We start from the raw sequence: 16,286 nt of genomic DNA on the forward strand, positions 1-16,286 counted from the left end.
CCAGTCACTTATGCTGGTTTATGCTCTTCTGTCCTTCTAATACCCTTCCCCTAAGATGAAAACAGTTTTCTGAGGTTCAATTAGCTGTGGAGAAAGACCCTGGGTATACACAACCTTATGAGCACCACAAATACCCCTAACGAAGCCCCTGGAAAAGCAAATGCTGGTTAATACAGACAACGATGAATCAAAATTAATTTAGTTTTTCTTCATTTAAATAAGATTTTTTATATTTATATAGACTGACCTTGCTTACAATATAAATTTCATTCACAATTTGTCTCAAATCACTAATTATTGACATTTAAGTAAATTGAAAACAAGAGGTTTTTATAATGGAATGAATGGATGGCTTAAAAATTAGATCGATGTAGCTATGTTCCACAGGGCTGTGAAAAATTTCACACCCTGTGCGACGTAGTTAGATTGACCTAGTCCCTGAAGAGACGCAGCTAGATCAGCGGAAGAATTCATCCATCGCGAGAGGTGCTTTAACTACACGGATGGAAAAAGCCCTTCCATCGCTGTAGGAAGCAGCTACGATATGGTGCTCTGGCAGCATAGATGCAGCGCCATCGCTGTGCCGCTGTAGGGTAGACATAGCCTGAGGTCAGCCCCAATGCTCTCATTTGCAATCCCCAGCTTTAAATCCAACATTCTAAACGCGGTAGTGATTGTATTTAAACAACACTGCTCACACAGACAGGGGTTTTATAACTAGGAAAATCAGACATAACTTTCACTTGTTTACTAAAACAAAAATAAAGCCGGTGAAGAAATGTAATCTGTCAAACTAAGCTGCCATTTCAACAAAGCATGTGCATGTTGTCTGACAATGGACAATCCCGGTGGGTTGATAAATCAAATACATCAGCTAGATTACAAAAGCAGTCTGGCATTACTACCAGAGAGACTGTGCTTTCTTTTCAGGAAAAGAAAGATGAAAATAGTTAATTGAAGCCAAGTCTTTACTATTAGAGTAACTCCCCACTTAACGTCCTCCCGCTTAACGTTGTTTCAAAGTTACGTTCCCTACTCCATTAGGGAACAGGCTCGTTTAAAGTTGTGCAATGCTCCCTTATAACGTCATTTGGCTGCCTGCTCTGTCCACTGCTTGTAAGATTCTGTGGAAGAGCAGTGACTTTACAAGGGAGCATTGCACAACTTCCTCTTCTCCGCCTTCTCCCCCTCCCTCCCAGTGCTTCCCCCACCGCCAGACAGCTGTTTGGCAGCGCTTAGGACTTTCTGGGGGCATGGCGGGGGAAGGAGCGGGGATGTGGCGTGCTCCAGAGAGGAGGTGGAGTGGGGGTGGGAAGAGGTGGGCCTGGAGTGGAGCGGGGATGGGAAGAGGCGGTCCTGGAGCATCCCCCAGCAAAGTCGGTGCCTGTTCTTCCCCGGGGAAGCTGCCGCTGCTGCTGCGAAGGTGCTTCCTAGCGTCCTTGCCTGCAGCTGGCTGTGCCGGTGTGGGGTAAGCCAGGGGCACTTCCCAACCACAGTACAGTACAGTACTGTATACAGTATAATGCCTTTTGTCTGCCCTCAAAAAATGTCCTTGGAACCTAACCCCCTGTATTTACATTAAATCTTATGGGAAAATAGGATTCATTTAACATCGTTTCACTTAAAGTTGTAATTATGATCCTGAAAAAATGCAACGTTAAGTGAGGGATTACATTGTGCTTTAAATAGGTACAGTAAATCATTCTACTCTGTCTAGAGACAGCTATTTTGAAAACTTTTACTGCCTTGCTTAGCAAAATTAATGCATTGTGCTTACTAAATTGTATTCTATAGTTATGAGCTTTTATGAAAGTTCATCATCCAATGGTTGCTTGCCTTCCGTAACTCATGCGCTCTAGATACACTCATTGCCTCCACAGAGGCACTGGGCTTGTCTTCACTGCACCAGTTAGCTCGAGTTAGCACACTGGAGTTAGCCCAGCTCAAGTGAGAGCAACCACACTTCAAAACAACACTAGAGTTACACAGAGTTATTTGACTAGCAGCACAGAATGAATGGATTAGCTGCTGCTGAGTAGGGGTATCTTGTGCTGTTGCAATCCCACAGAATTAAGAGCTCAAGCATCAGCCTCCCTGTCCGGTAGGTGAAATCAGGTTTGGATGCACAGTCTCTAATTCATTTGAAATGCCTTTGAGACAGGATGACAGGGCCTTTGGACTTTTTGTCCAAAGTTCACCACCATAAGATTTCCTAAGAAATTGGTCCTGTCTACGTAACAACTAGCAGCTCTCAAACTCAACATGTGTAGCCTCCTCTTCCCCAAATGTCTCTGTGACCTAGGGAGGAAAATGAGCAGACATTTCTCACGGAAGACAGTGCATCGGTGTCTGTATCTCTGAGATCCTCCTGGCAGCAAAGGTAACCACTAGGAAGGAAGACTTGAAAGACAGCAAAATCCCAAAGGCTCGAAGGACCCTTCTGTAAGACTGGTGAGCAACAGGACAGGTCATGGTAATAAGTATTACACCTACGGAGGTTTACAGGATCGGGCCTTTATATTTTAAGCCTGATGCAGCAAAGGGCTGACTTCCTTTGTGGCCTGTACAACACTGAACACGTTGGTGCTTTCACAATCACTTTTGAAATAAAGGTATTTTTGCAACCATTTCTAACATTGCTTATCCAGGAAAGTTCTGTACAGAAGCAGCATTTTGTTTTTATACTATTTTGCTTGATTTTCAATTGGGATGACGTGACTTATCTGATTAGAACTAAGATTCATGTGCTCCCAAAGTCTTTCACTGAACGATACTGCCAATAACTGGGATACGGACTAAAAACATTCTGCCAATATTGCGCTTGAGGATTTATTCTGCACAATAGTTTTTGTTTTAAAACAGCTTTATCCTTGACTTCAGATGGAAAACTCCCCACCATTACTTTTTAAAAACGTCTCATCAGTACTGTCTTATAGCAAAAAGCCAAGAAACTTTTATACAAAACCTTATTTCCCCTTCTTCAGCTGTGTACACCTTCTCACACTTCAGCCTGAATATTATACTACCGACATAGGCAGGTCTAGTTTGGACTACAATCCTTGATAGTCAAGATGACAAGTACCAATTAATGAAATGCTTCATGTGGAATTAATTATTGAATAAGTCCTTTTTCCAAGCGAGAAACAGGCTGCTACACTTTACACAGCAATTCTTCAATCAACCTTTCATTCACCAAAAAACCTAAGACTAGATTATGGGTTACCTTCAGTGCAAATCCCAGTGGGAGGAAGAACAACTCTTTCTGAAAAATGAAGTTCAGCATCACCGTACCATTTTCCAGGTAGTGAAGGTTCATGTTTATAGCAGTGTGCTCATCCCTAACACAGTGCATCGATATACCTGCCAAAATGAACAAAAGCAAAGATTCACTTATACAACATAGAAACTATTGACTGCATTCTATCGGGACTACAAAACAAGCATGGTCTTTAATTGCTCCGGATAGTTTAGATTTCCTTGGGTGGGGGCACTGTTTGGCTCAAAGGCATCGTACTGAGACAGTATGTCACACTTGTAGAGAACTGTTTAGAAATGCAAACCCGATTGCTAATGCGAGTCATTACCACAGGCTGATTTTCAGTATTCTGCTTGAAATGAATTAGAGGTCTCACTTAAGTTCCTACAGGATGGGTATTGACATCATAGCTGTCCCTCTTGCTGGCAGTCTCAAGAGAGAGATCAAGGATTAATCAAAAATAGGGCCCGATTCTCCACTGCCTTCCACAACTTTAGGTCTGATTTGCAAGGTATTTCAGCATGAGTAGTCCCACTGACTTCACAGGCTATTCACAATCTTAAAATTAAGCACGTGCTGAATCAGGCCATAACCTTTTACACTAGTGCAAAGTGGGTGCAAAATGCTACTGTTGTGATCTGGTATCATTTTATACTCACTGTACAATGTACATGACTCTACAATGTGTAAGGCAGTGCAGAATCGGGCCCGTGGTGACTAAACTACTCTTTTATTACTAGATGTAGCAGCATGGCAAAAGAGTTCAGACACACTGAACGTAGGGAAACAAACTACAGATCCTGTACCACCATCCTTCTAGATCAGACAGTCATTGGGGCAAGGACTGTATTTGTGTGTCTTACAAAGTAGCTTCAAGCTCATTGTCAAAAATGTACCTGTTCTGTGAATAAATATAAACAGTGCATTTTTAATGAACACAATTCATTAAAAACAGGGCGCGTTGATAGTGAGTTTTAATATAAACAACAAGCAGGATTCAAAGGGGAACCATTACAAATTCTGACACTGAGCCTCACAATGGAGGTAGTGCAGATTCTATTTTAACTGTGGATAAATCTCTTTACTACCTTAACTTAGTGCAGGGAAAGGAAATTCAGTGTTGCCTACAAAACCAACAGACTTCTGTGTCCACTGGATTGAAGTTCTCAGGTTCGTTTCCATCACATCCTGCTCACAATGGAAGATGGACCACCCACAATCAGACAGAATACAATCCAGTATCACTGGATATCGATGGTTCAGATTACAACAGTCAAAAGCCACCAACCTAGCTTATGCCTTATATAATGTAATTAGCCTTTTATTTTCACAAGCACTAACATTCATCCAGACGTTAAAATAATTGCTTTTTCCAGCACTGGGCTTCTCCCTTTTCAAGGAATAGAATTTCCCCTCATCTGAGCAGGCCGCCATGTTTATGGTACAGCACAAGTGCATGAACAAAATAGAAAGCAATAACTAAATACAATAAGTCACCTGCTCTTTCTTTTGTTTATTCTCAAGCGACTGTCTTACTAAGGTGATGCCCCTAACAAAATCACTACACTTACCATACTGTGTGTAACCAGGGCCTCGGCTTTTCCATTTGGGTCTTATCATTGCAATGGGAAAGTTTCGTCTAGGCATAATCAGCATTCTGATAACTTTTTCTATACCGTTAACTATAAAATAGCCTCCCATTTCCTGACAAGAGAGAAAGTGCTTTAAAAATTAACACACCAAAGTTCAAAGATCTGAGTACAGAGTACCTGTTATACAAGAAACAAAATGGAAGTGAGACAAAATTAGCTCTTATTGGACTGTAAAATACACACCAACTTTTTTATATGTGTGGAATACATGGCAAGCTGTACTGGCATGCACCTGGGATGCATGCATTACTCACACATAACAGGTAAGAGCACATTTCGGAGGTCATCCCAAACAAGTGCCAATAAACCTGTCATACTATTATAAGCTCTGTATATTCCATGTATTTTACAAAAATAACTATTTTAGTGGTGTTTAAAAGAATTATTGGGACTATTTCTTGTATCCGTCCACCTGTAAAGCCAGATGCACTAGTTACACTAAGTCCAACTGTAGAGGATGCAGAGAAAATGAGAAGACACCTCTAAAATGACCCATAACTACTTTAGTATACATGGAAAGATCACAATTTTAAAATACCATATCTTGGGCCCTTTCAGAGCTACTACCAAGTACTATCTACTAAGAAGCTACCCTTTCCAAGAGTAAAGTTTCTGTTCTGAGGGATATAAAATATTGGATTTAAAACTTTCCCCTGAACGGAATACTCCCTTTCCCCACACAAGGTCTCTGGGTAGCAAACTGGGAGGAAGAAAAGCCCTATTCCACATTTAGAGAAAAGAACATGATTGTGTGTCCAACTGATTTTTTTTTAAAATGGCAACTCTTTGAAGCCATCTGAAATATTAGACAAAGCCTCAGGTGAGATGCATGACTGTGCAAAGTACAGGAGAAGTGGCCAAATATGCACGATACATGCACATTTATTGCATGGCTTTGCAATTTAGCATGTGCGTGACGCTAACATCCAATATAAAAATTAATTCCAGAGAAAATTCTCTTCACCTTTACATGTTTGTTCAAATTACAATGAATGTACAATCAAAGTGAATTATAAAGATGCATGATACGTGGCTCTGGGCCTGGCAATAACAGGGTATCATTGTAGATTACACGGACTGCAAACAGACTAATTGATCATCCATTTGGTTATTTACTTTGATTGTAAACTGAAAAGAAATATTACACTTTTAATTCAAAATGACAGCACTATAGGATTCTGTATCCACATATTCAATTTATCAGACAGAGCAGATAAAAAAGCCACAACAGCAAAAGGGAACCCAAAAGTAATGGAGAAGTAAAGTCTATGGTTATGAAGGGGATATGTATCACCTCCAAAGAGCCCTACTGTAAGAGTCTCACCATCAGCCAGGGCCCCCAGTACCACTGCTTAGCAGTAGCTGGCAGCTAGGGGGCAGAGTGCGCTCAAGCCTTAAATTCTAACACAGAGAACAGAAGCAGCCCTGCGTGCCTCCAGAGGAGGGGAAGATAGTTTTCCGGAGGCAGCTGCACATCTGGAAAGTAACATCTAGTACCAGTAATGGTCACTGCCTGCATGAACCTGAGGTACTCCATGAGCTTTTACCTTCTCAAGATGAGGGTTATAGGTATCCCAAAGGGCAAATAACCTGAAGCCACCTTGAGGTCTCAGACTTCTGACCCCAGAGAAACTACACAGAATCTTTATGAATGGTGTAAAATCAGAAAATATGCCAGATTGTGCTTCTAAATAGATATGCTAAAATCCTTCAAGCTAATATAAAACCCACTTCCCTTGCCACATGGTAAAGAAGATATTCCTGCCCCACCAAAATCCACTGTTACCTCCTCTTCTTCATGGTGTTCAATCAGAGCTCTGGGAGGAAGACTATGCAGATTGCAAAGTTTAGATTTCACCATGATTGGAACATATCCCAGGGACTGTTTAATAATCCCTTTAGGAATGCCATTCACTGACCAGCTGATGTCAGCCTATAGAGAAACAATACATCAAATTATTAGGAAAGTTAAAACAACACAGATAATGATAAAATATAGCTAGCTGTCTTTAGAGAATGAGCTACATTACAACATTGTATGTTCAATACAAAACCATAAATAGCAAAAAAAATTATACTGTCTGCAAAGAAAACAACAGTAATTAGTTATAATGCATTATATATAAACTATAAGAATAAAGACATACAAATTATATATTACAGTGGATGCATGGTCACGTCTACTATAGTTCAGGTTATGTTGGAACTTTCTTTATAATTCCATTTTTGTTCATTTATAATGTGAATAAAAATGTCCCATGTTTTGTCTGCATGAAGTGAGGATTATGGCTCTGGGGTTGTTTTTCTTTGCAAAGTTTAAACAAAATTACAAAAGTTATGCAAGGATAAACAAAACTCTTACAATGGTGGAATTAAAATACTTTTTTCCCCCTACATAACAACTTAGGAAGGTCCTACTGTTATTTACAAACCCCCAAAGTATTAGTGCTTATAATGTTTATAGCCGGGCAGGAGGCAGAATAAGAGACTTCATAGCATCGGTGTGCTGGTATTTTTAATCTGTATGCAATGTTCATTATGTAAAACGTCACAACAGTTTCACAAAAAAACCCAAGAAGAATTATTTTGTATTAATGTATGGCTCCCTCTCCCAGGAAAATCAGACTGCCTGTTCAAGTCTCTTACTGCTGCTGAAGTCATAATGGAATTCCTGTTCCTGTAATGAATAGGAGCTAAAGCATACCAATAAATTGGAGGAAAAAATCTCAGATTTCAGTAAGGGGAAAAGATAAATACTTTTCTTCCCTTAAATATACACACATCTGGAAATCTGTCTAACTGCAATTACTCAGACAGGCTACAAAACCAGAGAAAATCAAAAACATGATCACAGTGGAATTCAGCAGAGGGGTGATGGAATGAATTTAGAGCAACCAGACAAGACAAAAATTGTTATTAGATTTATCTATTCTGTTGATATAGGTAGTTCAGGGTCAAAAATTAATTTAAGTTAATCTGACACTTAATCTTCTTAAGCACAAGGAGTTTATGAAGTACAGATGATCTCACGAAGTGTTAGAAAAGTGCATGGTTTAGTAGTCTCAGCAAAGGACTGGGAACCAGGAACTCATGGTCGAAGTCACTGACTCTGTATTGTATTTTTGGGCAAGTCATAACATCTCTATCTGTAAGAAAGGAACAGTATCTACTCCTGCCTCAAACGGCATTGTCAGGGTTAATTAACTGATGTTCCTAAACTGCCTTATAGATTAAAAAAACAGGAAGCTAATGATTCTCTTTTGGTCACTGGTCCTGAATTAGTGCTCAGAATTTCTTCCTGGTCCACTAAATGTTTCTAGGTTGCAAGATGTCACCTTTTAAAAAACACATCCCCCGCGCCTCAATTTCAATTCAGATATCATATTAGTAAGTAATATTTTATGAACCATTAATTAAAAGTTAACATTTTGTGCCATTTGAAAGCTGGGATTTCAGTCTTTCATGAGATACAGATTTTGCTGTGTCTGAATGTTCTCAAGTCAGCAATCTCTGTATATACATGGGAACTGAAATGGGGGAGAGCAGAAGCAAGAAAGTTGTTTCAGGGTCTAATATGGCTCTCCTCGTACAGCACGCAGGGCTCTTTCCAACGTGGCTACTGGGAGAGAGAGGTGTGATATTGCTCTCTAGGGAGTACTGCTGTACACATCTCCAACAATAGCCCAAAGTCCCACATCAACCTAAATGTTAATTTAAAAAAAAAAAAAAAATCCAGAGAAAGGGAAGCCGATGCACTCGACAAAAACAAACTCAGTCTTATCTTGTGCAAGTCTCCCCACTTTCTCCTTGTCTGATATGTCCTATGTATCACACCCAACCTAAATTGCAAACTCTAGGGTTAAGGACAGCATCTTCATTCTCTCTGCAAAGAGCCACGCACACCTATGACTAAACATATACTGTGACAGATATGGCAACTTGCTACAATATCTTTGGGAAAATCTTACTGAACTAAATTTAAGTATCTTTGGGTTCAATTGTATTAAATGAATGGGTTATGTATTATTGTGGGCTGGGATTGAATGTTACCTCTTGAGGGAGGAGATGTGAGGCCTCGGGTTTCAAAGGACTATACTGATCATTGTGCCAGACAATAATAGACTTTTGAAACAAGAAGTGTTAAGTGTTTTTCCTGGGAAATATCTGGGAGGAGGTGAATACAAATTCCCCACCTCCGGTTATGCAAAAACCCAGTCTTTTGAAGCTACACCCTGAAAAGGGGGCCACTGTCTACAGATCACCTGTTACATGAGGCCAAGATCAAAGGTCCAAGATGTATAAAGGAAAGACTGAACTACTCACGGGGTGTTCATAGGTTCTTTTATTGTTTTTAATACGTTTTTACCTTAAATGTGCTTGCTTACAAAGATCTGTGTGGTAACTTATAACAGCAGGGTTTTTGTTTTTTAGCAGCGATTATGCTGTTCATAGCAAAGTTCAGACACTGACCTATTTAGGTGGTCTGGCTTGCTGAGATATAACAGGGTAGGCAAGCATCTGTGCAGCCTGGAAAAACCCGGGTCAGGAGGGAGAGTGACATGGGTCTCTGCCAAAGAGAGGTGATGGGTGAAGAGCCAAGAGCCTAGGGTGGGTGCCCTTGAGGGACAATGAAGGGGGAATACGGGTACAGTTGCCCTGAATGGTGACATATACAAATATTTCTTTAATAGCTATCAATATCTCTGGTGTTTTCAGGTGTAGAAACAAATGCCAGACATCATTGCAAAGCTGAGACTCATGACTTTCTGGAGGCATAAGGCAATGGTCCTCCAACTTTTTTCATTCTGTAGGCCATTTTGTAAAAGAAAGATCTTCTCATGGATGTACCTCCTCTACTAACATCCCAGTTCCCCACAGTATGGTTCCCAAAATGTTTCATTCGAAGTACTGCTGGTGATCCACAGAACAGCCGGAGAACATGTGGGAAAAGGTATTTATTTACAAGCTAATGGTTTATAAGCAAATATAGCACATACCAGACAGTGGAAAAGTGTAGTTTTCATTCCCTGAAAGTACTATTCTAACCATTACTACTTACGGTCAGTTTCCCACGATAGGTGCTTCTGCGTCCTCTACATTCTGCTGGGTACACTTTCAGCTCTTTACAGATACTCCCTTTTGGCACCATAGGAGGATTGATGACAGCGCCCACAACTGCCAGAGTGATGCGTTCATTTTTGAAAGCAAACTCCAGAGCAGGAATAGCCTGAAACCCAAAAGAAACTCTGTATGTATAACATATACAAACAACAGTAACAGGAGACTTTATCCAGACATCAGCAGAAAAAGTAATATGGCAAAATACGTTTCCAATAAGTCCTTGGAATGTACTGAGGACAAGGTATTGTTTCAGAAAGAGGAGGAAGTAACCTGGGGCAGCCATTTTAAACTTGATTCTGACCAACAGGGAGGAATTGGTTGAGAATCTAAAGGTGGAAAGCAATTTGGGTGAAAGTGATGATAGATTTCATGATTCTAAGGCAAGGAAGGAGCGAGAGCAGCAGAATAAGGACAATGTATTTCAAGAAACACACTTTAACAAACACAGGTAACTGATAGGTAAGGTCTTATGGGAAAAGCAACAGAGTCCTGTGGCACCTTATAGACTAACAAATGTATTGGAGCATAAGCTTTCGTGGGTGAATACTCACATGCATCTGACAAAGTGGATATTCACCCACAAAAGCTTATGCTCCAATACATTTGTTAGTCTATAAGGTGCCACAGGACTCTTTGTTGCTTTTTACAGATTCAGATGAACACGGCTACCCCTCTGATACTTGTCTTATGGGACGAAACTCTAAGGGATAAAAGAATTCGGGAGAAGAGGCAATTTCTCAAGGAGACAATATTAAATGCACAACTGCCAACTATTCCGATATGAATGAAAGATAGGAAGAATAGTAAGAGGCCAATATGGCTCCGTCAGCTCTTTAATGACCTGAAAATCAAAAAGGAATCCTACAAAAAGCAGAAACATGGATGAATTGCTAAGAAGTACAAAAGAACAGCACAAGTATGTAGGGACAAAAGTCAGAAAAGCTAAGATACAAAAAGAGTTACACCTAGCAAAGGATATAAAGGCAATAAAAAGAGGTTCTTTAAATACATTATGAGCAAAAGAAAGACAAAGTGTAGGTCTTCTACTTAGCAGGTAAGGAGAACTAATAGCTGATGGCATCAAGAGGACAGTGTTTAATGCCTAATTTGCTTCAGTCTTCATTAAAAAGGTTAATAGTGGCCAGATACTCAACACAATTCAAATTAACAGCAAAGAATACAAGCCAAAATAGGGAAAGAACAGGTTAAAGAATATTTAACTAAGGTAGATGTATTCAAGCGAGCAGAGCCTGATGAAATTCATACTAGGGTGTTTAAGGAACTAGTGGAAGCAATCTCAGAACCGTTAGCAATTCAAGCATTTATGGAGGACAGATAAGGTCCTAGACAACTGTGGAAGGGCAAGCGTAGTAAATGGCTCACTGTCAAACTGGGAGGGCATATTTGGTAGGGTCCTGCAGGGGTCAGTTCTGTGTTTCACCCACATATTTATTATTGGGGCATTTAGTTCACTGGATGAGGTACACCACATATTGTGATAGGTATGTGTAGGAATCATGGCCCTTGAAAGGTGTGTTGTGAGGGTTGTTGATCATCGTGGTAGTGCAGATATGTCCACAGGTTTTGCATCTGTTGTTCCGGCAGGATCTGGTGCCACTTTGAGCTAGTGTGTCCTGGTCTGTGTGGATCTTGCTTCTGATGAACTTGGAGAGTTGGGGGGTTGTTTGAAGGCTAGAAGAGGGGGTTCAGGAAAGATTTCTTTCAGGATGGGGTCCCCATACAACCCGAGTATGGATTGTAACTGTTTGATGATAGCCCGTACGGGTACCAGTGTGGGATCATAGAACTGGAAGGGACCTCGAGAGGTCATCTAGTCCACTCCCCTGGGATGGTAGGTGACAACTAGGGGTGTGCAGTCAAGGGAGGTTATTTCGATATTAAATCAGGTTCTCTCAGGTGAAATAGGAATCACTAGTCTCTCAAATGAACTTACACAGAAAAAGGACAAAAGACAACAACGCCGCATCACCCGTGGGTGAAGACTGTTCACAACCGTCACTCTATACCTGACCTCTCAGTCGCCATCCTCAAAGGAAACCTGCACAACACCTGCAAACGACAGGCCTGGGAGCTTAAAGTCACAACTTTGCTAGACACTAAAAATGGACTGAACAGAAACACTGGACTTATGGCTTATTACAACAATCTGTAACCCATTAACCGCCCCTCACCTCCAGCTTTTCCCCAGGCCTTAGGACTGGAGAGGCGTTAACAGGCTCACTTCACCTTGAATGGTCCCTTGAAACATGTGCGAACTACTGATGCTCAACAATATGATCCACCTTGTATTTAGCTGTGACACTCACTTCCCAGAATGAAGCCAAGCCGTGTAAACTCAAGGTATCTCTCGCCAACAGAAGTTGGTCCAACAACAGATATTCCCTCACCCACGTGGTCTCTATGATGGCAAATAACCAGCAGAGGAAAATCCTGGCTCATTAAACCATTCCTATTCTTTGGGCCCGTCAGTGCAATGGCAGCGCAAGATCAACCCGTCATCGTGTGTATTTCAAAAGGTGGTTGTCCAGACGCTGCTTGCAAGGACACTCAGCCAGCATGGACCAGAAACCGACTTAAGGCTTGTCTAGAGAAAGAGCCAGCGCCTGGCGAGCTGGGGTATAAAGCTACGGTGCATTAGCCAGCCGCAAGCGCGCTGCCTTCGTGTCCCCTGCTACCAGGCACCAGCCCTTCCCTCGTGTGCACGGACCTGCTCCCTCTTCACACCCCGCCGCCCGCTGCACTCCACCCCCCGCCGCTCTCTCCTGCCCCCATCCAGCCTCCTCCTACATGCCCCCCCAGCGCCCTCTCTGTCCCCTCCCCCTCCTGCCCTGCCCCCCAGCGCCCTCCCTGACCCCCTACATCCCTGCCCCCCTGCAAGGCCTCCCCTCCCCCTCCTGCCCTGCCCCCCAGCTCCCTCCCTGTCACCTGCACTGCCTCCCACCCCCTCCTGTCCTGCCCCCCAGCGCCTTCCCTGTCCCCCTGCAAGGCCTCCCGTCCCCCTCCTGCCCTGCCCCCCAGCTCCCTCCCTGTCACCTGCACTGCCTCCCACTCCCTCCTGCCCTGTCCCCCAGTCCCCTCCGTTTCCCCTACATCCCTGCACCACATCCCCTCCCCCTCCTGACCTGCCCCCCAGCGTCCTCCCTGTCCCCCGCACCGCCTCCCTGCCCCCCAGCGCCCGCCCTGCACCGCCCGCGCTCCCCACCTGCACGGCCCGGTGCAGCCCCTCGCCCACGGCCAGGTTGAAGGACTCGATGTGGGCCCGGGTCAGCTCCTGCAGGGCCGGGCGCTGCCGCTCGCGGGGCCGCCCGTAGCCCGGCGCCGTCAGGGGCGCGAGGCTGGGCCCCTCGGGGAGGCTCCGCCACTTCTCCGCCGCCGCCATGCTGCGCCGCGCGGCCCCGACAGCTCCCGGCGTGCCCCGCGCGGCCCAACGCGCCGCTTCCGGGATCCGGCCCCGCCCCCCGGGCCGCGCGCGCCGCGCAACCAACCCCCAGCCTCAGCCACGTGGGCTTCAGGGCAACGCCCCCCTCCCCGGGCTCTCAGCGCTACCCCCCCTCGTCACACCCCCACAGGGCCCTCAGCGCTACCCCCCCCGGGCTCTCAGCGCAACCCCCCCTCGTCACACCCCCACAGGGCCCTCAGCGCTACCCCCCCCCGGGCTCTCAGCGCTACCCCCCCTCGTCACACCCCCACAGGGCCCTCAGCGCTACCCCACCCCCAGGCTCTCAGCGCAACCCCCCCTCGTCACACCCCCTCCCGGGCTCTCAGAGCAAGCCCCCCCCCACCCTCATCCACCCCCCCAGGCCTTCAGCGTTACCCACCCCACCCCCAGGCTCTCAGCGCTACCCCCCCTCGTCACACCCCTACAGGGCCCTCAGCGCTACCCCCCCTTGTCACACCCCTACAGGGCCCTCAGCGCTACCCCCCCCCCGGGCTCTCAGCGCAACCCCCCCTCGTCACACCCCCACAGGGCCCTCAGCGCTACCCCACCCCCAGGCTCTCAGCGCAACCCCCCCTCGTCACACCCCCTCCCGGGCTCTCAGAGCAAGCCCCCCCCACCCTCATCCACCCCCCCAGGCCTTCAGCATTACCCACCCCACCCCCAGGCTCTCAGCGCTACCCCCCCTCGTCACACCCCTACAGGGCCCTCAGCGCTACCCCCCCCCGGGCTCTCAGCGCAACCCCCCCTCGTCACACCCCCACAGGGCCCTCAGCGCTACCCCCCCCGGGCTCTCAGAGCAACCTCCCCCCTCATCCACCCCCCCAGGCCTTCAACGTTACCCACCCCACCCCCAGGCTCTCAGCGCTACCCCCCCTCGTCACACCCCTACAGGGCCCTCAGCGCTACCCCCCCCGGGCTCTCAGCGCAACCCCCCCTCGTCACACCCCTACAGGGCCCTCAGCGCTACCCCCCCGGGCTCTCAGCGCAACCCCCCCTCGTCACACCCCCACAGGGCCCTCAGCGCTACCCCACCCCCAGGCTCTCAGCGCAACCCCCCCTCATCACACCCCCACAGGGCCCTCAGCGCTACCCCCCCGGGCTCTCAGAGCAACCCCCCACCCTCATCCACCCCCCCAGGCCTTCAACGTTACCCACCCCACCCCCAGGCTCTCAGCGCAACCCCCCCTCGTCACACCCCCACAGGGCCCTCAGCGCAACCCCCTCCCGGGCTCTCAGCGCAACCCCCCCACCCTCATCCACCCCCCCAGGCCTTCAACGTTACCCACCCCACCCCCAGGCTCTCAGCGCAACCCCCCCTCGTCACACCCCCACAGGGCCCTCAGCGCAACCCCCTCCCGGGCTCTCAGAGCAACCCCACCCAGGCCTTCAGCGTTACCCACCCCACCCCCAGGCTCTCAGCGCAACCCCCCCTCGTCACACCCCCACAGGGCTCTCAGCGCTACCCCCCTCCCCGGGCTCTCAGAGCAACCCCCCCTCATCACACCCCCCCAGAGCCCTCAGCGCAACCCCCCCTCGTCACACCCCCACAGGGCCCTCAGCGCTACCTCCCCGCCCCACAGCTCTCAGCACAGCGCTCCCCCCCCTCCATCCACCCCCCCCCCCCCGACAGGGCTCTCAGAGCAACCCGCTCCCCACCCCCATCCAGCTGCCACAGGCCCCAAAGCAGCCCCCCTCCCCACCTCCATCCACTCCCCACCTCCATCCACTCCCCCCAGGCCTTCAGCGTTACCCACCCCACCCCCAGGGCTCTCAGAGCAACCCCCCCTCCCCACCCCATCCACCCCCCACAGGGCCCTCAGTGCTACCCCCTTCCCTACCACAGCGCTCCCCCGCTCCATCCACAGGACCCTCAGCACAACACCCCCCCCCCCAACAGGGCTCTCAGCGCTACCCCCCCACCCCACCCCCAGGGCCCTCAGCACAGCACTACCCTGCTCCCCACCTCCATCCACCCCCCCCCCTTGCCCCCACAGGGCTCTCAGAGCAGCCACACCTCACCATGCTCCATTTATTTATACAGAGCAGCACAGCTTCACCAGGAGAGATTGAGGCACGCGCGCACACACACACACACACACACACACACACACACACCCACCCCCCTTTGGAAAATGTCACCCCTCAAGGCTTTGTGCCCTTGGCTAGGCTATTTCCCAGCAGCAGTAGAGCTGTAGTGAGCATATCTATTTTGAAGTGTTTCCCCTCTATTTACCGCTCAGACTTGAAAAGCTTCTTCATGAATGTACAAGCGAGCAGCTTGCTTAGCTAGACTCCCCGCCCATCTGTGGTTGCCTCTTTGTATAGTTATTCACAAAGAAAAAAACAACAGGTAATAAGATTCTCTCTCTTTAATTGTTATTCGGGACAGAGTTGAATACAAATGTCAGAGAACCATGCATGGCTCACAAATCCTGTGAGAGACATACATACACACACATCATGATAGTAATTTGAAAACACAAACTAAAGATCTATATGATGTAACTTCAGGAGCTCTTTATGTATGCTACAGTGATCATTTCAGATCCTTTCAACGTTATTGTTTTCCACAGACTATTTTAGCTGACATTGATAATGAAACATTATTATTAACTCTGACTTATTGCACAGTGTTTTCCTCTTAGCAGAGAACAATGCTTAGAGAACAAGAAATGCAGTGACCATACACACGCATGCAGTCCTGAAGGGGCTTGATTACAATGCGATACAGAAGTTTGACCTCCTTAACGAAGCTGGTTTCTTAGACAGCATCAGCATTTTCATCATTGTTTGGCTG

The 16,286-nt window shown here is 46.5% G+C and overlaps 1 protein-coding gene across 2 annotated transcripts in view; it reads right to left on the reverse strand.

The window, feature by feature from the left end:
* The window catches only part of POLR1B (RNA polymerase I subunit B), a 35,658-nt gene extending 20,200 nt beyond the window's left edge, over window positions 1–15,458 (reverse strand). Inside the window, exons 1-6 of one of the 2 annotated variants that reach the window (XM_065400802.1) lie at window positions 15,441–15,458; window positions 13,253–13,411; window positions 9,968–10,135; window positions 6,695–6,841; window positions 4,828–4,960; window positions 3,224–3,360 (exon numbers count right to left, since the gene is read on the reverse strand). In XM_065400802.1, the coding sequence (XP_065256874.1) occupies window positions 3,224–3,360; window positions 4,828–4,960; window positions 6,695–6,841; window positions 9,968–10,135; window positions 13,253–13,411; window positions 15,441–15,458 (762 nt within the window). The remainder of the gene's footprint in view (window positions 1–3,223; window positions 3,361–4,827; window positions 4,961–6,694; window positions 6,842–9,967; window positions 10,136–13,252; window positions 13,412–15,440) is intronic. The other variant, XM_065400804.1, reaches the window with a different exon arrangement.
* Window positions 15,459–16,286: the final 828 nt, after the last annotated feature.

Source organism: Emys orbicularis, chromosome 3 (genome assembly GCF_028017835.1).
Source record: "Emys orbicularis isolate rEmyOrb1 chromosome 3, rEmyOrb1.hap1, whole genome shotgun sequence".
In the NCBI taxonomy this organism is placed as follows: Eukaryota; Metazoa; Chordata; order Testudines; family Emydidae; genus Emys; species Emys orbicularis.